Source organism: Rhinolophus sinicus, linkage group LG06 (genome assembly GCF_036562045.2).
Source record: "Rhinolophus sinicus isolate RSC01 linkage group LG06, ASM3656204v1, whole genome shotgun sequence".
Lineage (NCBI taxonomy): Eukaryota > Metazoa > Chordata > Mammalia > Chiroptera > Rhinolophidae > Rhinolophus > Rhinolophus sinicus.
In genome coordinates this window covers 158,341,636-158,366,151 of record NC_133756.1, presented here as the reverse complement: position 1 = coordinate 158,366,151, position 24,516 = coordinate 158,341,636, and the positions used below count along the sequence as shown (strand labels likewise).

The window sequence follows — 24,516 nt, the reverse complement described above, 5'->3', positions numbered from 1 at the left end:
ATGCTGTTCCTGCCTGCTTGTCACGTGGAGCCCTCCTCGGACTGTCCCTCAGTCTTGGTGAGTGATGTGATAAGGACCGTCCTGTGAGGGCTACGGGATTTGGGAACAGGGAGGCGGAGATAAACCTTAGTTTAACCAGAGTGGAATGAATGCCCTGGAGGAAACTCTAGTTTCTCTGGGCCTTTTTCCATCTTTCCAAAGGGCACAATCGTCCCTGTGGCTCCCCTCACACACCTTTAGTTTCTCGCAGTAGACGAGTCCCCTGACACGAGGGCTCCCCTGTTTGGGGGCGGGGCAAGGCAGAAAGGCTGCTCGCCCATTTAACAGTATTTATACTCTGGATGGAACCGTTCATGGGCACCCACATCCACTCGCGACCCCAACCTCTTCCCAGGCCCATTCCTAGCCCTGCTTCTGCCTGGGTGCTTCAGCCCAACACCCATTCCCAGAGGTCACGCCCACGCCTCTGCAGAGAGGAGGGACGAGGACACCTGTATTCTTCTTAGCCAGACAGGCTCTACAGGGACACTTCCTTGTTCCCTCAAGTTGCTACAAAGTCTGAACGCAGTGATGGTTTTGGGCTGACGGGAGGACTGCAGAGGTGTGGGCTGCAAGGTCAGTGTCCCCTACCAGCTTCCCACACACCGGCCATTTCTGAGGACAGGGAAAACGACTAGGCCTGGAGCGTGTCCCCTTCCCCCGCCACCCTCAGACCTTATCAACCCTCATGCTAGAAGGGTACATCTAGAAAGAACATTATTTGAAAACAAAAACAAAAAAACACTTATTTTGCAACAGCTACAAGGTCAAAGCCCTTCCTTCCCAGGACTCGTGCTTCCAGCCGACGGGTGGGTTGACCACAGCATCTCCTGCTCGGGCAGGTGCCGCTCTCGGCTCTGGCCCCGAACATGCTTATCATCCCACCACTTGGGCACATTTAGGCCAAATTACACTTTATCTGTCTTCCTGGCTGGAAGGAGCAACCGAGGGGACAGGCTGGGGCTGCCTGAGCATGCTCACCGTGGGGTCCCCAGCATCTGGCAGCGAGCGGGCAGTGTGCAGCTGGCGTCAGGGGTTTGAAGAGCCAGAGGCAAGGCAGACTTCGACTGGTTCTGTGGGCATTTGTTGGTGTTTGTGTTTTGGACAATTCTGTTCTAAAATAAATTGTAGTATTTGGAAGAACTAAAGGTTGGGAACAAGAACGCTCTTTTGGTTCTGTATTTTCTGAGTAGATTGTTCTGATCCAGAATCAAGATGAATTATGTCTCCGCTGGGCTGCTGAAACCCTTGGAAATTTTATAGTTTGCTGCCCTCTTGTGGTTCAGAGTGATAAAAAGATTGCCATTCTCTTCCAGAGAGCTTGTTCAGTTATTTGACAGTTACAGAGCAAGGCCACTGGACAGTGTGGGGCAAACTGCACAACCACACGTGGTCTCTGCTTATGCAGTTCCCAGGCTGGTGGAGGTGCCTTTTCACAGGACCAAGGTCTGAGGGCAACAAGACACACCTGTGCTTGCACAGAGGGGCTGAGGCACCCTTACCTAACTAGGCTGCTTGGCCAGAGACGGCAGGGGGCCCCAAGCTGTCAGGGGGGGCCCCAAGATGAGCCACTTCCCCCAAGGTGATAATGAGTCACTTCCCTTGTGAATGGCAGAGCTCACAGCACAAATCAGGTCTTTCAACTGGCCTGTCTTACCCTCCTTCCTTCCTTTGTCCTTTTCTGCTCAGTGATCCTTCTCCAAAAAACCGTCTCTCCTTTTTCAACCCCTAATGCGAGTCTGCTTTGCCTCCTGTGAGGGGCTGAATTGTGTCCCCTCAAAACTCCTATGTTGAAGGCCTAACCTCGACTTTATTTGGAGATAGGGCGTTTGAAGAGGTGATTACGTTAAAATGCGCCTGTTGGGGTGGGCCCTAAGTGAATCTGCTTGCTGTCTCTCTGTGTAAGAAGGGAAATATGGCCACAGACATATAAAAAGAAAAGGCCATGTGAGGACACGGGCACAAGGCAGCCATCTGAAAACCAAGGAGAGAGGTCTCGGGAGACACCAAATCTGCTGACACCTTGATCTTGGACTTCCAGCCTCTTGAACTGTGAGAGAATAACTTTGTGTTTAAGCCACTGTTTGTGATATATCTGTTGTTGGCAGCCCTGGCAAACTAATACACCTGCTAACATAACAAAATACTTATTTCTCAAGGGTAGTTGCTGCCTACCGTGTTTCCCTGAAAATAAGACCTAGCCGGACCATCAGCTCTAATGCATCTTTTGGAGCAAAAATTAATATAAGGCCCAGTCTTATTTTACTATAATATAAGACCAGGTATAATATAATATAATAAAATATAATACCGGTCTTATATTAATTTTTGCTCCAAAAGATGCATTAGAGCTCATGGTCTGGCTAGGTCTTATTTTCCGGAAAACAGGGTATTGAGTTTTTCAAGGACATAAACACGCAGATGTGTTTTTGGTCAGTTTCTGTATTTGCCCATGAGATCCTTGAAATAAACATTAAGCAGTTTTTAAATTTCATTTAATCTTCATAGTGGTCTGTTTCACAGATGAAAAAATCCCTAGAAGTTAACTTGCCCAGGGTCACTATCAGGATTCAAACTCAGTTCTGCCTCCAAGTGCCATCTCTTTCTCTTTAGTTCAGAGGAGCTGGGTGGGCACGGGGAGGGTCATGGGACAGAAGTGAGAATCATGGAACTGTCTGGTGTGAACGATGGTAAAGCTGCCAGAAGACGGATGCTCGCAAGTGCCAGTTCGGTGTTTTCCTTAACCCATTCAGGAAAAGCTCAACACTTCTGAAAAATCCTGGCATACACGAGGCAGGACGGGTTGCCATAGCCACACACCACCCTTACCCTGAAAGGTTTCTTTAACTGGCACACCTGTCTGAACTGACAGACCAAGGGGAGCTCATGTACATTCTGGTCTTTGTCAACAGTGACTCCTAACCACACTGTCATTCTTTCAAAATACATTTTATTAGTGGCACATGGAATTTAAAGTTAAGCAATTTCTTTCCAGAGAGAAGGTAAGTCCTGACAGACTAAAAAAGCGAGCAGGCATGTCACAGCAGAAATACTATTCCAGTGTCACGAGATATGAATAGGAATACTCGCCAGCAGGGAAATCACTTTCTCTACCTTGCTGACCACACTGTATTCACACTCTACTCAGTTTGGGGGGCGGGACCCCCAGCACTGGGCAGCATGGGAACGCACTAAGTCAGTCAGTGGAACCTCCACACGCTACAGCCCTCCCTGTTGCAGGAGAGGTGCAGAGCTTGCGAGCCCCATCACCTGCTGTGAGGACCCAGAGGGTGTGCGGCCGTGGGAAAACACCAGTGAGCGGGCTCCTGTGAGCCCAGGAAAACCCTCCGACTTGAAGGAGCTCTGCACAGTCTCCTGATCACCCTTCATCTCCAGATCAGGGAGCTGCGGGATACCAGAAGGTCCTTTTAAAGTACCTAGAAACATCTACATTAGTAGTCAGAGAAGATCTGAAGTCTCTTAGAAAAATCAGTGTTTTTTAACTCAGAGTGTCTTTCACCCAGTATTCTTCTGATTCCAAATGAAGGCTGAACGCCTTGAGGCCCATGAGGCCTTCTCCCATTCGCTCTGGGTTCCTGTCTCACTTTCAGGTCCCTCTACTGGGTGCTTTCCTTCGCACTGTGCCCCTTCACGGGGTCCTGTGGGAAAATGCAACCAGCAGAGCCCTGGCGGCAGCTGTGTCACTGCTGTGGGTGGGCACACGCCGCACCCAGGCAGCTTCTGTCCGGTTAAGCTCATGTCTCTTCTTTTTGACCTAAGACAAAGGGGACGATCTACGAGAAAGGCTCAGTAGTTTGTCCTCTCTGCTAGTCTTATTTTGATTTTAATACAGGCATTTTTCTCAACACTTCGGTCCACACCTCACCAAACATTCAGATAAGATACTTATTGATCAAGGCAACAAAATGAGTGACAGACTATAGAATTTTTCCATTTCTAGATCTAATTGAGTAAGCTAAGTCTCTACAACAGAAAACTGTACTTTACCTCCAAGCTAGCATCTAGAATACAATCTTCCAGGGGCTTAGGGCAGGTCAGTGGTACTGGTTTCGCAGAGATCAATGCCGGAGTGCACCTTGCCGTCCTTGGCGGCCGCCCAGGGCATGGATGCAGAGGTCCACTTTACTGCCCAGTCTCCTGCTTTGCTGACCAAGATGACACCACCTAAACCTTTGAGTTTTGACTTCATATAACCCAATGACAGGTCAGCAGCCTCTTCTAACGTCTTTCCTGAAAACAAGGAAAGGTTGAGAGACAACACATATTATGTAGAAAGGAATCTGGGGACTTTTTCATCTATTTTTAACAGTTTCCATTCATTTGTCTCCAGAGTATGAACTTGTTCTACATACCTTGTTCTACGTGGAAGAGAGTGAGTCTGGCCAGATTCACCTTCAGGATGCTTTCCCCATGCCCTGTTGTTGAAATAGCTCCAATTTCATTGTCAGCGTAACCTCCAGATCCTGCTCAAAGAAGGAGATTGGTTCCAACTGAGCAATAGTCAAGAAATTCAAACACACATCACCAGTCTAATGCTACATAATATTAAATCCCAAAGAGTACCAAAATGCAGACAAAGGTCAGATTAGTAGCCATTACCTTGGCATGCAAAGGTGGACTAGCAAGCACCATGTGACTGCCCTGAAATCAGGAGGATGAAGGGAGCCTGGGGTCGGCGGGTAGGCCTGAGCTTTCATGGAGTAGGTACACCGGGACAGGTCCGCCTCTGCCTCAAATCTACCTGGTCTGCAGACTGAACCATACACGACGACTCCCACCCCTACCACTCACTCACTCCTGGGAATTAGTGCGCTTTAATCTTAATGCAAATAACATTTTAATTAGTACTATTTCTGTAGTAGCAGTGTGTCACGTTCATAGCACTCAAATCTAATAAACGCAAACTTAAATTTTCAGCTTTCTTAGTTCGCTAATTGGCGCCCGTGCCTGGGAAGAGGTGATGTGTACTTAACCCTTTGGGAATAAGTCTGCAGATTCTGGAACTGGGGCTAGAGAGGAGAGAGAGGCACTACGGGTAGCTTGGGGACAACCTTGGCACCCTCTATCTCCATTTCCTCTTACCCAAGTCATCCCAAGAGACATGCAATCTAGGAAAAACAGAATACCCACTAGATACAAATGCCCTCTCAAAGCAGTGCCCTAAATAACCCCTCCCAACCCAACCGCCACTCCCAGAAATCCTGACGCTGCCACCAAGAGGAAGGAAATGAAGAAACAGGAGAAGGGTAGAGAACAGAGAATGTGAACTTGATGCCGGGAAGAAAAGAGGGGGCAGTAGCCACCCATCAAGGCTACCTATACACGGAGTGTCCCCAACTCGGCCAACCATTTTATTCACGATGCCCCCTGTCGAGGTTGCGTAAGCCACGTTTCCTTTGCAGTCCAAGGCAACAGCACCCACGGTTCCCAAGTTTCTGCCAAAAAAAAACAGAAAAAAGTGACAGGCTGAAATGAGAAACATTCCCCCAAGTAACAATGTAGCTTAATACCCTGTAAACTGCCACACATATAGAATACACTTCAATTCCAATATTCCCAACTCCCGGAAGTGGCAGAGAGCCTGTTTTCTTTTCAGTCTTCATGTCACTTAGATTGCTAGACATTCCTTTAGACCTCAACTTGAAGAATAAGTACATCTAGTCCCTGCACCACCATTTTCTGGCTGTGTGACTTTATTCTGTTTCATTTTCCCCATCTATAAAATGGGCATAAAAATAACTGAGTGCACCTCAAACTTGAGTGTGCGTAAGAATTCCCCGAATCCCCAGGCTCATCTCCAGAGATCCTGAGTTGGTAGGTCCAGGGTGGGACCCGTACCATGCATTTCTGACAACCTCCCAGGAGATGCTGACGCTGCCATCCAGACCCCACTTTGCCTGCTTCACAGTGCTTGCTGTGAAGATGAATTAAGGTAATTTCCCTCCTAACATTTTATTATAAAATTTCAAGTTTAAAAAGCTGAAGAAATTGCACGGTAACAGCCACATACCCACTACCCTTACTCTGTAATGAGCTATACTTGAGACACTTCTATAAGTGTTGAGACACAGCAATGAACTAAATGGACAAAGTCCCTTCTGCTATGAAGCCTGCATTTGGGGCCGAGGATAACAGAGCAATAAAAGCTTCAGGTTTTAGTGAATAGCAATAAACATGAAGATTACAGCAGCCTAAGGGGAGAGCAATGGTGGAGGTGCTGTTTTATATAGGGACTCTCTAAAGGAAGTGAGGGGCACGTCATGCTGGTTACTGGAGAAGAACATTTCCGAAGCAGGAACATCACTGCTAAGTTCATGGAATTTCAAGGCCACTGTAGTGGGAGAGAATCAAGTGAGGAAGAGAGTGCCAGAGGGATGGCCAGCAGCCAGCATGAAGGCTCGGACAGGTGGGTGACCACACATCCTGGGTGCCTGGGACAGTCCTGATTTATGCCTGTTGTCCCGGCTTAATCAACAGTGCTCCCTTCACTCTCAAAATGACGTTCCAGTTTGAACACTAAATCACACGGTCATCCTCCTTATAGGCCACTGTAAAGGCTTTTACTGAATGAGACGGGAAGACACTGGAGAGTTTGAGCTGAGATGTGTCAGGGTGTACGTTTTAAAAATAATTATTCCCACCGCTACACCCATCCACCAAATGGCTAAAATTAAAAAGACACATCAAGTGTAGGCAAGGAAGTGCAGGAACTGGAATTCTCCTTCCCTACTACTGCAAATGTAAACTGGCATTTGGAAAACCATTGGACAGTATCTATGAAAGCCAACTCAGCAAGTATACGTCTACATTTTTGTCCAAGACACATGAGGAGACATGTTCACCACAAGTGTACAAAAATGTTCATAGCAGTACTATTTGTAATAACAGAAAACTGAAAGGACACACATGTCCACTAAAGGAAAACAAATTGTGATACAGTGATGACATGGAATACCATACTGCTATATGCAACAAATGGATGAACCTCAGAAATATGATGAAAGAAGGCACCCAAAAATGTACATATTATAGGACTCCATTGAAATAAAATTCAAAAACAGGCGACGCTTATCGATGGTGTTACTAAGTGGTTACCTTGGAGGGAAGGTAGCGAACGGGAAGGGGTCTGAGGGGGAGCGTCTGGCAACGCTCTTATTTCTTGCTCTGAGTGTTGCTTACATGAGGTGTGCACTCTGAAATTTCATCAAGGGTATGCTGTACAAGTTTATCTTAAAAGAGTTATTCTGGCTATTGTGTGCTGACTGAGGGAGACAAGAGTGGAAACAGACCAGTTAGGAGGTTTGGAGACGGTGGTTTGTTAGGGTGGTTTCAGTGGAAAAGGTGAGAAGTAGGTGGGACTTGGGATATTTTGAAGGCAGAGCTGATAGAATTTGCAGATGGACTGGACGTGAGAGAAATCACAAACAACTAACTCTACGGCTTCTGGGTTCAGGAACTGAGAGGCTGCAAGAAACATTTACTAAAATGTAGGAGGCTATTAGGAATAGGTTGGTGTGCATGGAGTGGGGTTAGATGGGGAAACAAAAAGTTCAGTTTTGGACACAGCTTGAGGTACCTGTTAGGCAATCACATGGGCAGTGTGAATCGTGGCTAGACAGTCAAGGGGTTAGAAAGAGACACTCGGCATTGTAATTAGAAGAAAACAGGAGCCCTGTCTTCCATCATTCACAAAAATCAACTCCAGATAGCTAAAGAGGAAAATGTACAAGGTAAAACAAAATTCTTCAAGAAAATCTAGGGGACTCTGTCTCAGGGTAGGGGATCCTTCTAAGTTTCTAGTCTTACAAACTATACAAGATGTAGAGTACATATTTGATTATAAAAAATAAAAATTTGTATATGGCAAAATACCATAAGCAAAGTAAAAGCAAGATTAAAAGCAACAGATTTGGGAAATTTTTTTTTTTTTTTTTTAACAGAGAGGATAGCCTTAAGACTGATAAGGAGACAAAACAACTAAAGAGAAAAAATGATTACAGGACATAAATAGGCAAATTCATTGCAAGGAATGACCCCAAAACAAATGCAAAATGCTGGAACTTGTTAACAGTGACATCGTCATCCTTCCTGTGACCTCCCAGGCACTGCCGGTTACAGGTCCACCCCTACTATCTGCAAGGGTTGAGGCAAGAATACAAATACAAATGGAGGTCCATACACCACGTTTACTATTTAGAAGTTATAAATATGTTCTATCCTCTTACTCTGATAAATGTATCTTGAAAAATATTGTAAAACTGTGACTTTTCTATGACTGAAAGTTGACTTCATTATTTATTATTGTACACACCTGAATCCTTGGAGGAGCAGCTGGTGATGCCTGGATGAGTGAAGACAGACAGGCAGACACACACACACACACACACTCACCATAAATTATGATGTATTTATTTCATAAAATCACTTTTCCTGGCCTCATTTCAGGGAGCACTGATTATGTTCTTATAATCAACACTGCCATACAACATGCATTCTATAGATAAAGTGCCAAATAAGACAATGTAGTTCTTAGCAAGTTTTTAATTAATTTTAATTTGGAGAAGCTTTACTCTGCTGAGGCAGTAGCAACTGGAATTATCAATACAATTCTTAAAGCAATATTTAGATTTGGAAACGAGTCCTGATTTTAACATTACCATACTCAACTGCTACATGGGGTTACACATGATAAATTGTTATCACAGAAGATATTATTAACTATTTTAATTTGATCACACAAGTCACAATCACTTATTGTAGTAATTTTCTTAAGCAGTTTTTTTTTTTTTTTAATTGGGGAAGGGGAACAGGACTTTACCGGGGAACAGTGTGTATTTCCAGGACTTTTTATTGGGGAACAGTAGTGTGTTTTTCCCATGACTCATCAGCTCCATCCAAGTTGTTGTCCTTTCAGTCTTAGTTGTGGAGGGCGCAGCTCAGCTCCAGGTCCAGTCGCTACTGTTAGTTGCAAGGGGCGCAGCCCACCATCCGTTGCGGGAGTCAAACCGGCGGCAACCTTGTGATTGAGAGCCCGCACTCCAACCAACTGAGCCATCTGGGAGCTCAGCGGCAGCTCATTGACTTCATTCTAGTTGCGGAGGGCGCAGCTCGCTGTTCCATGTGGGAATCGAACCGGCTGCCTTGTTGCCCGGAGCTCGAGTTCTAACGAACTGAGCCACTCGTCCGCCCGTCTTAAGCAGTATTTAGATCCATGAAGAATATTTTAAGTTCTTTCAAATTTCAGTGCTGGTATATTATAAAGAAAATAGAAAATAAGAGTATGTTGTTGGATTTTGTTAGTCTCTCTTCAAATGATACTGTACTCTGATATATAACGAACAGAAAAATAGCCTCTATAGAAACTGGTTTCAGGATTATTTGTGTAAGAAATCTTCTCCAAGTTAAGCAAATAGTTTTGTTTCCTTGTTTCAATTTCCTTATATTTTATTGGAATGTCATTTTTCTTGCATATTTCATATGCAGCTTTGGTTTTGTTTCTCCACAATTAAAAAAATATTTTTAATCCTTTCAAAAGTGAAATAGCCAAACAGATTTTTTCAAAGCTTTTGTTAAGCTTACAAACAGAAATGAATAGTTCATACTAAATAACTGTAGATAGCATAATTTCAAAATTAATTTCACTTTCTGTTCAAGTCCATGATTTGCTCTTTGAGAACCTTCTGTTGTTTTGCTGAACCCTTCTTAACTAAATTACTTTAACAGCATTTAGTTGGTATTCCCACTATATATCTGAGATTCATTAAAAAGTCAGCTATGAGTTTCAGCAAGCTGTTCCATCTTTGGGCATCTCTAGAAAATCTTGTATTGGACCCTCTCTTGTCCCACAACTGGCACAGCTGAGGGTATGTCTACTACAAACAAATTCAAACTGTGAGCTGTATATGTCATAGAATACTTCTGGACTTTGGCCAAACTTCATGCTTATGTACCGTTTACCAACATGTTAACTCTATTATCAGACTTGCCTTTGATAGATTTAAAAATTAATTTTAGTCTAAGATAAAAAGATTTTCCCATTCTTCTTTTCATTTGAAACATGTACTTTAAAAAGCAGGTATGAAAGCCAATGAAATGCTCATTGATTTAGACTTGTTTTTCTTCTCCGATAGTGCAATGATGGATATAATATTAGTTGTTCAATGTGTCTTCTCACCATGGAACATGCTAGTTCAACTGAGTATTTTATTTAAAAAATTTTATATATGATTTCACCTCACTTATTCTCCATTAATCTGTCTGAATTCTCTATCCTAGATAGTAATCATTAGTTTCATTATTATTTGTCCTAATTACGTTTGGCATTTTATGAAATTTTGAACTGTTACTAAACTTAGAAATTTTCCATTGTTTTTTGTAAACACTGTTGACGGTGCCATGAAAAGCATCATTAGGCGAAATACTGGACACATCGTGTTATTCTTTCAAGAATGTTACACTGATGTTTTATACTGCTGTCTTTTTCTGGTATTATCAATTGTCTGTTAATTCAGCCGTTTCCCCTCAATTCTAGTGCCTGCACGTATGCTTTCTTGTGTGATTCTTCGCGATGAGAAAAAAGAACTTGTGATGTCCTCTTTCTGAATTCTATGTGGGTCATCCTGGAAGAAAACCACTTACTTTTATTTATTTATTTATTTATTAAAGATTTTATTGGGGAAGGGGAACAGGACTTTATTGGGGAACAGTGTGTACCTCCAGCACTTTTTTCCAAGTCAAGTTGTTGTCCTTTCAATCTTAGTTGTGGAGGGTGCAGCTCAGCTCCAGGTCCAGTTGCCGTTGCTAGTGAGCCCGCGCTCCAACCGCGGAGCCCACTATCCTTTGACTCGAGGAATCAAATTGGCAACCTTATGGTTGAGAGCCCACTGGCCCATGTGGGAATCAAACCAGCAGCCTTCGGAGTTAGGAGCATGGAGCTCTAACCGCCTGACCCACAGGGCTGGCCCCCCACTTACTTTTATCGTTTCGTTTCTAAAAATGTAAGCAGACCACTTCTTGAAGATTTTTTCTTTTTTCCTTTTAGCTTTTTTTCCTTTTACGAGATCCACTTTAGTATTCTATCAAAAGCTTGACTTACACTCATTTTTCAATAATTAGGGATTAAAAAGTAAAGTGTAATTATATTAAAAGTGTATAAAATTAGAATATATTTTCATGAAAAATAAAGAGCAAATAAAAAAAATAAAATTTGCGGGTATAATTTCAAATAGTTTTTTCCTAAAATATACAAAATCATCTAGTAATGTTAAAGTCAAAACATGAATTATAATTAATAACATTTTAAATCAAAATTACTTAAAAGTTGAAATTTTAACATTGTACTTTTGAAAATTTTACTAAGTCTTTTAAATGTTTTTGTAAGAATAAAACCACTCATAATTTTCATATTCAGTGTCCATGTGGTTGCGACATAAAGAGCTGGCTCTTCTCACAGGTTCTGTCTAGCCTTGCGCGTCTGATGCAGCAGGTACCAGCGACGTGTGGGGACTGAGCACTGTTAAACTTGGGTGGAGCACAGTCACATGTGTTGAAGTTTAAAGTACATGTCACATTTGGAAGATTTTGTATGAAAGAAAAATAAAATATCTCAAGTAATTTCTTATATTGAATACAAGTTGAAAAAATATTTTGGATATAATGGGTTAAGTATATTATTAATTTCACCTGTTTCTTTTTATTTTTTTAATGTGGCTACTAGAACATTTTCAGTTACATATACAGCTCTCGCATTTCTATTGGACAGTGCTGGTCTGGACCTACGTACATATAAACTTCAGAGTCATGGGAGTCAGCCCTCATGTGCAAGTTCTGCAGCCATTGTACTAACGCACGAACACCTCCAGAACCACAAATTTAAACCATCACAGAGGAAAGAAATGGACACTTGGCAGTATTGCGCAACAATACTTCACTACGTGGGAACTGATTTGACAAGTTATCAATTTGTCTTTTTCTCTTACCTAAGTCCTCCCACTGTTCAGTTCTTCCCACTCCAAAGCAGTGTCCATTTCTGATGTCAGCAGTGGCACAATCCACAAATCTTTAGACTCAGGTGGCCTTTGCTTTGAGGCTAGAGAGCAAGAGATGTGCAGAAGCGTTTCCCTGGGGGCTGAACGGCGATAGTCACAAGAGTGGATGATGGGGGTTATGGGTCCTGCTGTTCCGGTGCTGAGCTACAGAGGTGCCCATGTGTCTGTAGTAAACCAGCTGTTTTACCTGTTTAGTGACATGAGGGGCCTCTAAAGTGCAGGGCCCAGGGCAGAAGCCCCTCTTGCTTACATCTAAGAGCAAGACTGGCTGGTGGAGATGTGTGTTGTTGCATAATTTTTAGAAAGCCACGTGGCAACATCTATTAAAATGTACATGAACCACTGATGAAGTAACCCCATTCCTGGGACTCCAGCCTATAGATACAATATCATACCTGATAAGGTTATCAATAGGTACCAACATATGGCTAATCTTGTAAAAACAGATTTTTAACCTGGGAAACTTTTTCCTAATATACCCGCCTGGCTTCTCCATCTCAGATCTATTAGATTCTTTAGGGAAGGGGCCCAGATGTTTATTTTGGAAAAGTTCCCTCGGCGATACTGAAGTATTACATAGCTCTGGTTACATAGCACGAATCTAAAAAAATACGTATGCAAAGTTAGATTTTACTCCACTGTAAATTCCCAGGCCATATTCAAATTTTATTTTTCAAATTTTGCTTTAAACAAGGGAGCTTTATTTGGGAATTTGAAATCTGTACCACAGAAAACCGTAATTCAGAACCTATCATTAATTCGAACTTCTAAGAGTTGTGCTGATTTCTTTGCACTATGGAAGAGGCTTGAGTAAGTTCCCAGGGCACACTAGATGACAGAGGACCTATTTAACCTACCTAAGATAGCACAGTGATCAAGAATCACCCAGAGAGTTAATCCATGAACACAAGGCACTCTCCTCTTACATCAGGTTGGAGAAAGAGCGTTAGCCCCGTTTGAGTTAGTATTCGTAGGAATAATAAATGAGGTTATTTATATTTAAGAATCAAAAGAGCAGTTTTTCCACTATTTAGTGTGAGTTGTTTTGTTCAAAAACTGAAACTATCAGGTGATATTTGACTTATTTCAGACATGTTTAGGTTGGTGCATACGTAATTGTGGATTAAAAGGTTAAAAAAGGCAAAAATTGCAATTACTTTTGTACCAACCTCATATTTGTCAAACTTTCCCACTTGAATAACTCCCAAAACTGTCAGCCACAGATGATACTTACTTTTGTTGGTCTGGGTTCTGAGCACATTTCTCATGCTTCTCTTTTTGTAGGTGTTTTATGTTTCTCTCTGTTATCAGCTGCTCCCTAGGAACTGTTGGAATCCCCATGGCTGCAGCAAATTTTGCTGCACCTTGGTCAGTCAGGAAGCAATGAGGTGTCTTGAACCAGAAAGAAATGGAAAAATGGTTAGTTTTTTGAAAAAGATAAAATCTTTTTAACGGTTCCAACTGTGTGAAAATAATTACTTTTCTCTAGGTACAAAGCCTCAAAAATGTTAAGAAATGTTTTGCTTTTCTGAATGTTGTAAAGAGCCTGGCTCTCTGAATTTTTGTATTAAAAAAAAAGCCCCAAATGATGGAATAATGCTAGGAATGTGACTTACATATGACCTTATATTTAGAGAACTTAATCCATTTTTATTTAACACATGCCATTAAACAGATGGTCTGTTCAGTTTGCATGTGTTATATGTGTTCCGAGAAGGCTGAAGAAAACATGGGAGGATAATACGAAAACAAAGCAATCACTGGTCAAGTGATTACTAGTCAAATTCCATCATCAACAGAGTCAGAATCCTGGCTTACTCGAGACATTTAACATTATTTCTGTTCTTTTATATAACTTTAGGAGAAGCGTGATCTCAAGTATTTCCCTACAGTCAGACCCCTTTTAGTCCCTAAAATACAGCAGTGACAATCCCTTTGGGAAATGATGCTGTGGTCACATGTACCTTTTCCATAACAAGCCGTGCCAGTTTAATGGGATTTGCGATACACTGGACTGCAGACACGGCTCCTGAAGACAGGTCTTTTCCACTCATGATACTAGCATCCATTTCCACTTCACCATTTGTGTTCAAGACAGATCCACAACCTAAACCCAAAAAGATGAAAGCAAGAATTAATAAATGACCTCCAGGTTTCCTCTAAGTAGTCTATTTTAATTCATCTCCCACTCCACTGCCAGAGGCACATTTGTTAAAACCAAAAACCTGACGGCATCACATGGCCTCCAAAATCAATAATAGTACGAAGCTCTTCATGACCTGGCCTCTGACTTACTTTTCCAGCTTCATCTGCTCTCCTTGGCTTTATTTTACTGAAATACTAGTTTCCCTGAATGTACCATAAGCTCTCATTACTCACTCTGTGCTCTTGGCACATGGTCTTCTCTTAACCACTAGCATCCTTTCTCCAGCTGTCTCTGCCTAGATAATGCCTGTAAGTCTAGCTATTCTTAACTTCTTTGTGACTGGTTCCTCATCTGTAAAAATGGGATAAGAATAAAGCTCAAGAATAAAGGATTATAAATATATCCAGCACCTAACTAGGTAAAATTCCCAGTGTTTGGTATCCAATAAGAAATTACCAGGCACACAAAGAAACAGGAAAATATGACCCATGATAAGGAGGAAAAAATTAATCAATGGGAACAGATCCAGACATTACACAAATGATAGAATTAGTAGACAAGAATGTTAAAACAGTTTTTATAACTATATTCCATATGTATCAGAATGTGGAGGAAAATATGAAAAGAACCCAAACAGAACTTCTAGAGATGAAAAAAGTCTGAAATGGAAAATACTGATGGAATTAACACCAAATTAGGAGTGTAGATAATGTCAGAATTGAGTTGAATTATCGGACACCCAGCTGGTGTCCAAGAATTGCTTGGTGGTGTGGGAAAACCCATACACATAAGAATGGGATACTCTGTTATCCCATTCTTAGGAGTAAAGGCAATACAATGGAGCAAAGATAAGTCTTTTCAACAAATGGTGCTGGAACAAAATGGATATCCACATGCAAAAAAATAAAGGAATCTAGATACAATCTTAACATCCTTCACAAAAATGAACTCAAAATGGATCACAGACATAAATGTGAAATGCAAAACTATAAAATTCCTAGAAAATAACATAAGAGAACATCTAGATAACCTTGGGTTTGGCTTTTTAGATACAACGTCAAAGGCATGAACCATGAGAGAATAAATTAAGCTGGACTTCATTAAAATGAAAAATTTCTTATGAAAGACACCATAAAAGAAAGAAAAGGCAAGCCACAGACTGGGAGTAAGTATTTGTAAGAGATATATCTGATAAAAGACTGTTATCCAAAATATACCAAAAAAAAAATAAAAAATCTTAAGACTCAACAATAAGAATACAACTTCATTGAAAAACAAGTCAAAGATTTTCAGAGACACCCCAACAAAGAAGATCAATGGTAACAAATACAGGTGGCAAATAAACATATGAAAAAATCAATTGCATTTTTATATACTAGCAATGAACAATTAGTAATTTAAAATTTAAAAAGTAGTATGTACAACAGCACCAAAATACATGAAATAATTAGGTTCAAATCTAACAAAATATAAGTATGTATACGAAAACTACAGAACACTGATGAAAGAAATCAAAGATCTAAATTAATGAAAGTATATGCTGTGTTCATGAATTGGAAGGCTCAGTGTTGTTAAGATTTTAATTCTCTCCAAACTGATCTAGATTCAATACTATCAAAATTTTAGCAGAACTTTTTTGATAGAAATTGACAAGGTGACTCAAATTTGTGGGAAAGTCAAAAGGACTAGAAAAGCCAAAAGAATTACGAAAAAAAAGTTAGAAGACTTTCACTACTTAACTCGAAGACTTAATATAAAAGTATGGTAAGTGTGGTATTTGTGAAAGGATACACATATAGATGAACGAAATAAAACAGAGTCCAGAAACAGACCCATCATATAAAGTCAACTGATTTGCGACAAAGGTGAAAGGGCAAGACAATGGAGAAAGAAGTGCCTTTTCAACAACTGGTGCTGGGAACAATTATGCAAAACTGAACCTTATTACATATCTGTACCACATATAAAAATTTACTAAAAATGAATCACAGACCTGAATATAAAACGTAGAACTATAAAATGTCTAGACGACAATATAAGAGAAAATGTTTGTGACCCTGAGCTACGCAAGTATTTCTTAAGATACAACACAAAAAGCATGAGCCATTAAGAAAACTGATAAATTGGACTTCTACAAAATTAAGGACATCTGTTCTTTGAAAGAGACAGAAAAGACAAGCCACAGAGTGGGAGAAAATATCTGCAAAACACATATCTGATAAAAGACCTATATCTAGAATATGTAAAGAATTCTTAAAACTTAGTAAGAAAAAAACAAACCCACAATAAAGAAATTGACAAAAGACTTGAAAAGATGTTAAAATAAACATCTTTTGCCATTAAGGAAATGCAAAGTTATAGTAGAGTGAGATTCCACCATTCACCTATTAGAAATATTAAAATAAAAAATACCACCAAGTGCTGGTGAAGATGTAGAGTAACTAGAACTTTCATCCATTGCTGGTAGGAATGGGAAACGGAGCCACTTTGAAAACAGTTTGGCAGTTCCAAATAAAGTTGAATATACACTCGCCATATAACCAGCAGTTCCACACCTAGGTATTCATCCAAGAGAAATAAAAACTTATGTTCACACAAACACCTATATGCAAATGTTTATAGTGATTTGTACTGGCACCAAATTGAACATGTCTTTCAGCTGGTAAGTGACTAAAACTGTGGTATAGTCATGCAATGGAATACTATGCAACAATAAACAGGGACAGACTACTAATATTTGTGTCAACATGGATGACCCTCCAATGAGTTATGCTAAACGAAGAATCTAGACTCAAAAGGCTACATATTGTATGACTCCATTTATGACATTCTGGAAAAGATAGAACTATAGGGACAGGAAATAAATTGCCAGGGGCTGGGGTGAATGCAGGTGTGGACTCAAAGGGGTAGGGGAGAATTTCTGAATAATGGAACTGTTTTATATTTTGATTATGGTGGTGGTTAAATGACTCTGTGTTTATCACATTCATGGAACTGTACACTAAAAAAGGGGGAATTTTACTGTATATAAAAATTACACTGAAAAAAAAGCCCCATTAAAATGGAATGGTATTAGGCTAGTGGATTCTAAACCTGGTACTTCAGAAAGGGTGGATAAATAAAAATCCTGTTATCTCAAAGGCTCTTTGACAGCTTATAAAATTGAATTGTAGGGAGAATCAATTAACTAGTTAAAATTCTGTGTAAATATAGCTCAATTCCAGCAAAAGCAAAGGGTCATTATTTGGTTGCCAATCGAAGTCTTTGAAGAATATTTCTATAATCTAAAAGTTCAATTTTTACAATGTTGGTTTCTAATAAACTAGTTTTTAATAAACTAGGGATTATGAAACAAGCTTCAAACATAAAGTGAAATCCATATTGAAATGTGAATACAATGTAAACAAAGACAACGTTTTTAAAAGCACTCAGATAAGCTGTGCCATGAATACTAATTATTGCCACTAATTTAGTAAGTACCCGGAGTCAGCTATGAAGTTCCCAAGTAGTTATTCTAGAGGATTATAGCAGAGGCTGCCAGGAATAGTTTGTATTGACCTCAGCTGGGAAAAGCAAATGGCAAACAGAGCTCAAGGTGGGCAGTATGCTGTTAAAAGTCCCACCTCCCCACCCCCACCCCCATCTTTGACTTCCTTCTTTTCACCCTTCGCTTTTCTCCCTCAATGTGCTGAATAGCAGACATCTGAGAGATCACTAGGGAGACACTCAGGAAGGCTCTTCGTACAGAGCAAAGAAACAGGAACTAGCTGCTCCAATTTCCTAATCCATACTTCCCCAATCCATGCAAATTCTGTTAGTTTAGAGGGCTGGAGACCAGACCGACCTGCTCCAAATGAAGGTCCTTTTTAATAAGTGGGGTTTTGTCAGCCAAGAGAGTCCTGACTAACAGGCATAGAGTTTAACAAGCCCCCACAGAAACAGCTGGCTGCTCCTCCTGCAGGCAAGGGGGAGTATCTAGTAAATTCTGGCTCAGTAAACAGTCATAAAAATGCAGTTATGCCACATTCTATGGTCTGGCTGATTTATAAAATTTTGCATAAGTGTTAAGAGTGCTTAGCAAAGGCAAGGGGACAGAAGAAATACTCAGTAAATATTTCATGACTTATTGCTTAAGATTTCCTGAAATTCTTTTCCCTAACAGATGTTGGGGTGGGTGGTATACTTCCAAGAAGTATTTTAATCCCTAGAATTTAGGTTTTCTATTTTAAAATAAAGAGGAAATGAGTGTCTTCCAGCAAGTTATTTAACTTTGCAGCGCCCTTAGTTTTCTTATCTGAGAGAATAATAATTATACCTAACTCATAGGACAACTGTGCAGATTGAATAAATTAATCCTACAAATTGTTTGGTTCATTGCAGACACTCATAGCAGTTATGATTATTACTCCAAAAAAGGATCAACTGAGTGAAAGAAGGTAAACACAAAAGAGTACTCTGCATGATTGCATTTACATGAAATTCTAGACAATGCAAATTAATCTATAGTGACGAAGCAGATCAGTGGATGCCTGGTGCTGGAGACTGGAAGGGGAGATTAACTGAAAAGCAGCATGAAGGAACTTTTGAGGGTGATGAAAATGTTTTAAATCTAGATTGTGGTGTGGTTACACAGGTGTACACGTTTTTCAAAACTTAAATGGTATGTAGTCTACCCTCACCTTCAGCCCCCACAAAAAGATGTAATAAAAAAGCCTCTTGGGATATGAATTCCAGGAAGCAGGCTAAAGAAAGAAAGGTGAATTAATGGATTAAAAAATTTTTAAAGCAAACCTGGTCAACAGGTAAAGAGAAAAATTAAATCTCTTCAACCTATTAAGTGCTGCCACAAAGCTATTAATATTAGATTCACCGACACTTTAGAAAGGTTCTATTTATTTTGGGTGAGAAACTTAACCCGATTAGGCATCATTTACCAGCTGCAGTGAAAATTTACCTGCGTTGAACTCGGGATCATCTTCCAGGACGGTCACGGCTCCTTCCACAGCGTCAACTGCGCTCCCTCCCTCTTTGAGGATGTTGTAACCCGCGGTCGCAGCTCGGATGATGCCTTGTCGCACCCGCTCTTTGCGGTCCTTGGCGATACTGCTGGCTCCGCCTCCATGCACCACGACGACGAAATTCATGTCGATGGATCCTAGGTATCGGGAAGACTAAAGCGTCATTTCAGACGGGCCCAAGAAAACTGCACGGGGCGTAATCTCCTCGAGAGGTTCCGTTGGGGACAAGGTTCAGTTTCCACTCCGGAAGGGAGACAGCCTCAGGCAATTTCCTGAGACCACTAGGGTCCAGGGGTAAAAAGTTCAACGGCTCAGTTGGAACTTTTCAGGAAAAGCCCAGCGCGCCCCAGTGACTTCCCGTGTTCTCCCCGCGGTCCCGGCCTGGAGCACCTGCGGGCCTCAGTTTACCCGGAGCCCCCAGCTCCTGACCCGTGCGGGACCACTGCCCGGGAAAATTCGGGGACGGCGCTCAGGGTCCGAGCTCCAGCCCTCCTCCCGGTTTCCACGTCGCGTCTCGCTTTCACAGGCGTGGACTTCTGGGGGATACCCTGCGCTGCTGAGGTGCAGCCCTTTCCCCTGAAGTCAGCTCCCTGGCATTCCTTCGCCTTGGCATCCCGGCAGTGCCAGCTCCTCGGCGCCCTCCCGCCTCGAATCCCCACGTCTCCCGCGGCTGCTCCGGCAGGGCCATCGACTTACCGAGGACGCAGCAGGACGCAGACGCCGGGGCTTCAGTCTGCACGGAGCCGCCCCACCGAATCCACACGGCCGAGACCCTCCGCGAGGTTGCTTTGGAAACCGCTCAGCTCCCAACGCCCGCCCGCAACGGCTCCGCGCCTGCGCATGAGGACGGGGCCGGCACACAGCGCAGACGCAAAGTTACGCATTTGGACTCCGGCGGTGTGGCACCCAGAGCCGGGTGACAGTAGCCCTCCACCCCCCGGAGCTTCCAATCGGGACGCCGGGCATCTCCTCCTTCTTATGAGCTGGGGGCGGGGTGTTGGTGGCGAAATGCGTGAAGGGGTGCGCCAAGGTTTTGTAATTGAAAGTTGAAAAGTAAAGTGCATGTACTAAAATCCTTCCTCTGTCCAAGAGATGTTTCGCAGGCTTTACTTATTTTAAATTCACTTCTCTTCCTGTTAATCGTCTCTCTCCTTAGCCTTTTGTAAAGAACAAAAAGATGAACTCTGTGATTGGTTTGGTTCTGTGCCGGGGTGCACTGAAGAGTCTGAAACCCCCAGCTCACTCCCTCCTGTGAGCCCCAGGGACCCAGCTCTAAATTTCTTTAGACACGAGTTATTTTTTGGGTTGACTCCTTTCCTCCTCCTTGCCCCAGAGCAGTCCCTTAAGGTCCCACCTACTGGATGACCGGACAAATCACGTGTGTTCCACTGGTGCTGCCCTGCCTTCTCTTACCAGGGAGTCCTTCTAATAGAAAGTTTACAATCCCATCCTGTGAGACAACTGTAAGACAACAGGTTAGTGGCATGAATCAAAGGATACATTATTCCATTATGTAAAGTGGGCTTTTTGAATTATAATTTTATTTCCAGTATTAATTTGTTTTAATCTTTATTGCTTGAATGAGCCAATGTCATAAACTTTCACTTTGTCTAACAAATACCACTCCCTCTCCCCTCCCCAACTTAAGATGCTGACAAAACGGGCGGAAACGAGACTGAAGATACAACCGGACAATGGCCAGACCTTGTACAAAAATAGAACTATGAACACAACTTCTGCAGCAATAGTCCATGAAATCAAGTTTGTTGTGGGTACGCAATGAGAAAATGAATGAGTATGTAAAGTCCTTAGCATTAACTTGGTATGTAGTAAGTGCTAATACAAGCTTGCTATTGTTATGCTATTACTATATTTATTATTCCTTCACCTGCACTCCCCCAGTGGAGAGGAGTAACTGGCTCCCTTTCTTCCATAGGTTGGAGTTCCTTGGTGCAGACGTTTGAGCACTACTGTAGCGGACATGTATGCCCAGGCAGAGCAGCTCTTCTTAGAGCTGTGGCAGAAGGAATTTGCTGCTATCAAAGATTAAGAATAAAAACTTTTCTTCAAAATGACAGCAGATTCAAAGTCATCCCTATAGCAAAGTCACTCTCAAACACTGACATTCTGACTTTATGTCCCCACAGGAAGGAAAGGAGTGAGGTTGTTACTAGCACACCCCTGGGCTGCTCCATGGCCATAGGTGGGTGGGCAGGTAATAGAGGCAGAGCAAGAAGTAAAGGCTTGGCGTGATGCTCTGGTGTCCAGTGCTGAAGAAGGCCAACCCCTGCTCCAGGGTCCCTTTTGCACAAGTCCTTTCCTCAAGTGGAGACTTATATTTATGGAATGTGAAAATAAAGAGGAGCACCCTAATGAGAACAAGTTAAGGCCATTTAATTCAGAGCTTGCTATCGCCAGAGAATCAGCCATCATTACTTGTGTTTGGCAGAGACTCAAAGACAAGCAGAGGGAAGTTTAGAGTGGAAAAGGGGAAAGGCTTCCGGTGTGTCCTGATTGGTAGTTACTGGCTTGGGGGAAGCTAGAGGTGGGCTAACTGGAAACAGTATCCTATGTGATTGGTTCAGGGAACACACTTAGCCTTCTCCAGTTGGTCCTTAGTGGGAAGTGGGGAAAAAAAATTAGGGAAACTGGCACATATTGCCCACGTCTTGACTGTTTTCAGCCTCTTTTTTTCCGGTTATAGACCTTCAATCCAGAGCCGTAGGTGTGGACACATAAACCTAACCTGACCAACCTATGAATTCCATTTGTTTGGCAACAGTAAATGGTTCAAGAAGTGGCTGTGTGATGCAAGCAGGGTCGATTATATAACTTCTCCAGCACTGAAGTGTGGGCAGTCGGAGAAAGAAGTTTTGTCTACTGCAGCTGCTAAGTGGAGAGGCTATCAGTTTGGAGCGGTTGGCGGTCATCTTGCCCATGTGGAGAGAGCGTGTGTTTGTGGAATGAAGCTGTGTAGTAAAGACTTAATCGTACCCAAAGAAAGAGCTGTCCTTTGTCTGTTGCTCCTGTGAGATGACTGTTAAACAGTAACTTCTATGGCTTTTCTGAAGGAAAGGGTTTATTGAGCCATGTGCTAGCCAGAAAAAGGACCGGGCCCTGGGGTATGCAGTCTAAACTACCAGCAGCAGGGCTAGAAGGAGAAGAGAAACATGTCTGCCACTCTGGGATTGACAGGGCTCTTATACAATGAGTTTGGGGAAGAAAGATGTAACTTTTTTTGGAAAGAATTTACATTCGCTGTAGGTAAGAGGGTGGGGAGAAGGTGAAAAGGGGCTAGTTCTGAGATAGGTGCAGAGTCAGTCCATAGGGAGGAAATGTGTGTTCTCTTTGGACTGGTTATGGGCAAGAGTATGGAAAGTTGCAAGTATGGTGGCACCTGGTGGTTCACTGTTTGGCTGTCCTCTGTAGATAATCACAGAAATAACCACCTGGAAAATAATTCAAAGTTCCGACATACGTTCAGGAATGTGAGCAGTCCTTGTTTTTTTTTTTTTAAGATTTTATTGGGGAAGGGTAACAGGACTTTATTGGGGAACAGTGTGATAAGAGTGTTGGTGTTTACCTGGGGACCTTGGGCTATGCCACGTGGTCTAACAGTGTGATTATAAGAAGGAAATATGGACATAGATACAGCGGGAGAAAACCACATGAAGGTGGAGGCAGAGATTGGAGTGATGCATCCACAAGACAAGAAGCCCAAGGATTATCAGCAACCACTAGAAGCGAGGGAGAGGCAAGGAAGTGTCCTTCCTGGAGTCTTCAGAGACAGCATGGCCCTACCAACATCTTCATTTTGGACTTCTAGCCTCCAGAACTGTGAGGGGATAAATTTCTGTTGTTTCAAGCTGCCCAGTTGGTGGTACTTTGCTCCAGCAGCCCCAGGACACTAATACAAAAATCGAGCTCTTATCTGATTCTGCAGCCAACAGATCCAGGAGAGCTCCTTGCTAACAGAGCTGGAAAGATGTTACAGAAGCTTCTCATGATGCCAATGTCTGTTTCCATGGTTCTTTTCCACAAATCAGTCACAGTGCAATGCTTTACTTCGTTTGGAAGCTTATGGGGCCAGAAGCTTTGAATTGCAAGATGAAATAAGCCCCAGGCATTGCCTGGAGAAAACCAAACTTTTCCTTAAGTGTTGTCTTTTCTCAGAGACCATTGAGATGGGGCTTGGGGGGGGGGAGTGGGTGTGTGTGGGGGGTGTAGAAGGTATCAACAACCAAAAATTATTTATTTGCTTTCTGACCACTCTAAGGTAGCCCCACATCTGCAATTGTTATTTATGAAAGCTATGAAGTTTCTGTCAAACACGACTAGTTTACACAGAAGGCACTCTAGAAATATCTTCCTACCTCTTCCCCATGTAGTCAAATCTGTGTGTCATACTCAAAGTGTGGCTTATCTGCAGTCACTTTGAAACTCAGCCTACATTCTGCTATCACTGGGGTACCTCTTGGGCACCCAGTTTGACAGTGAAAACCAGGGGATACAGATAAATTCAACATTGGCCCCAAGCCAAGGCCATGGAAAGGAAGGCTGCTTCAGCCAAAAATGTGCTACACTATAACTGTGACCAGGAAACCTTCAGTTTATCTTGATATAATTGTAATTCACCTAAATTCGCTTTCTGAGAAAAGGAGTTTAAAGTTTTAGTCTGATTGAACAGTCTGACTCTATACAGCACGTCCTCAAATGATGTCGTTTAGTTCAACGTCCTTTTGTTATAATATTGATGAGAAAAAAAATCGATTCCTGGCCAGGCCCACTGTCTGTGTGAAGTCGGTCCGTCCTCCACAGGTCTGTGTGGGTTTTCTCCAGGTACTCTGGTTTCCTCCCACATCCCAAAGATGTGCATGTGAGCTTAAATGGTGTGTCTAAATTGTCCCAGTCTGCGTGAGTGTGGGTGAGTGGTCCTGTGATGGAAGGATGTCCTATCCAGTTTAGGTTCTGCTTTTCACCCTGAGCTACCAGGAGAGGCCCTGGCCACCTGAGATCTTGAACTGAAATCAGCTGATTGGAAAATAATAATGTTACTTGTTTTTATTCATCTTTCCTAACTGTTTGTATAGATCACATTTATTTCAGTGTTTAATATTAGAAGTGTCTTGGGTCTTTATTTAGAACTTTGGGGATGTTTTTGTGACCAGAATATGCTGTAGGAACTTAACTCTTGTTTATATCAGTTAGCCTATGGGGAAATTGGTGTCATTATATGAGTATGTCT

General features: G+C 42.1%; 1 protein-coding gene and 1 long non-coding RNA gene across 3 annotated transcripts; one reads left to right on the top strand and one right to left on the bottom strand.

Annotated features, from left to right (window-relative positions):
* Window positions 1-2,972: 2,972 nt before the first annotated feature.
* ASRGL1 (asparaginase and isoaspartyl peptidase 1) lies at window positions 2,973-20,119 on the bottom strand. 2 transcript variants are annotated; one of them, XM_019713939.2, is made up of 7 exons: window positions 19,968-20,119; window positions 19,208-19,408; window positions 14,072-14,214; window positions 13,342-13,499; window positions 5,377-5,495; window positions 4,413-4,523; window positions 2,973-4,290 (listed from the first exon to the last, which is right to left on the bottom strand). In XM_019713939.2, exons 2-7 carry the CDS (start codon window positions 19,395-19,397, stop codon window positions 4,085-4,087), a joined length of 927 nt encoding a protein of 308 aa, XP_019569498.1. In that variant the 5' UTR covers window positions 19,398-19,408; window positions 19,968-20,119; the 3' UTR covers window positions 2,973-4,084. The 2 variants fall into 2 exon arrangements, with proteins under 2 accessions (XP_019569498.1, XP_019569496.1); XM_019713937.2 differs by having other exon boundaries at window positions 19,208-19,424; window positions 19,968-20,096.
* Window positions 20,120-20,326: 207 nt separating this feature from the next.
* Window positions 20,327-23,427, top strand: LOC109435823 (uncharacterized). The gene is made up of 3 exons (XR_012497610.1): window positions 20,327-20,746; window positions 20,920-21,093; window positions 21,208-23,427. It is a non-coding gene; the product is annotated as an uncharacterized LOC109435823 (long non-coding RNA).
* Window positions 23,428-24,516: the final 1,089 nt, after the last annotated feature.

Excerpts from the sequence above, each read along its gene's own strand:
- ASRGL1 (XM_019713939.2), bottom strand. The coding sequence starts at position 19,397 with ATGAATTTCGTCGTCGTGGTGCATGGAGGCGGAGCCAGCAGTATCGCC. Across the intron at positions 14,215-19,207 it reads TGATCCCGAGTTCAACGCAG|GTTGTGGATCTGTCTTGAAC; the intron begins GTAAATTTTCAC and ends TTTTGGGTTTAG. Across the intron at positions 4,524-5,376 it reads TGGGGACACTCCGTGTATAG|GATCTGGAGGTTACGCTGAC; the intron begins GTAGCCTTGATG and ends TTCTTTGAGCAG.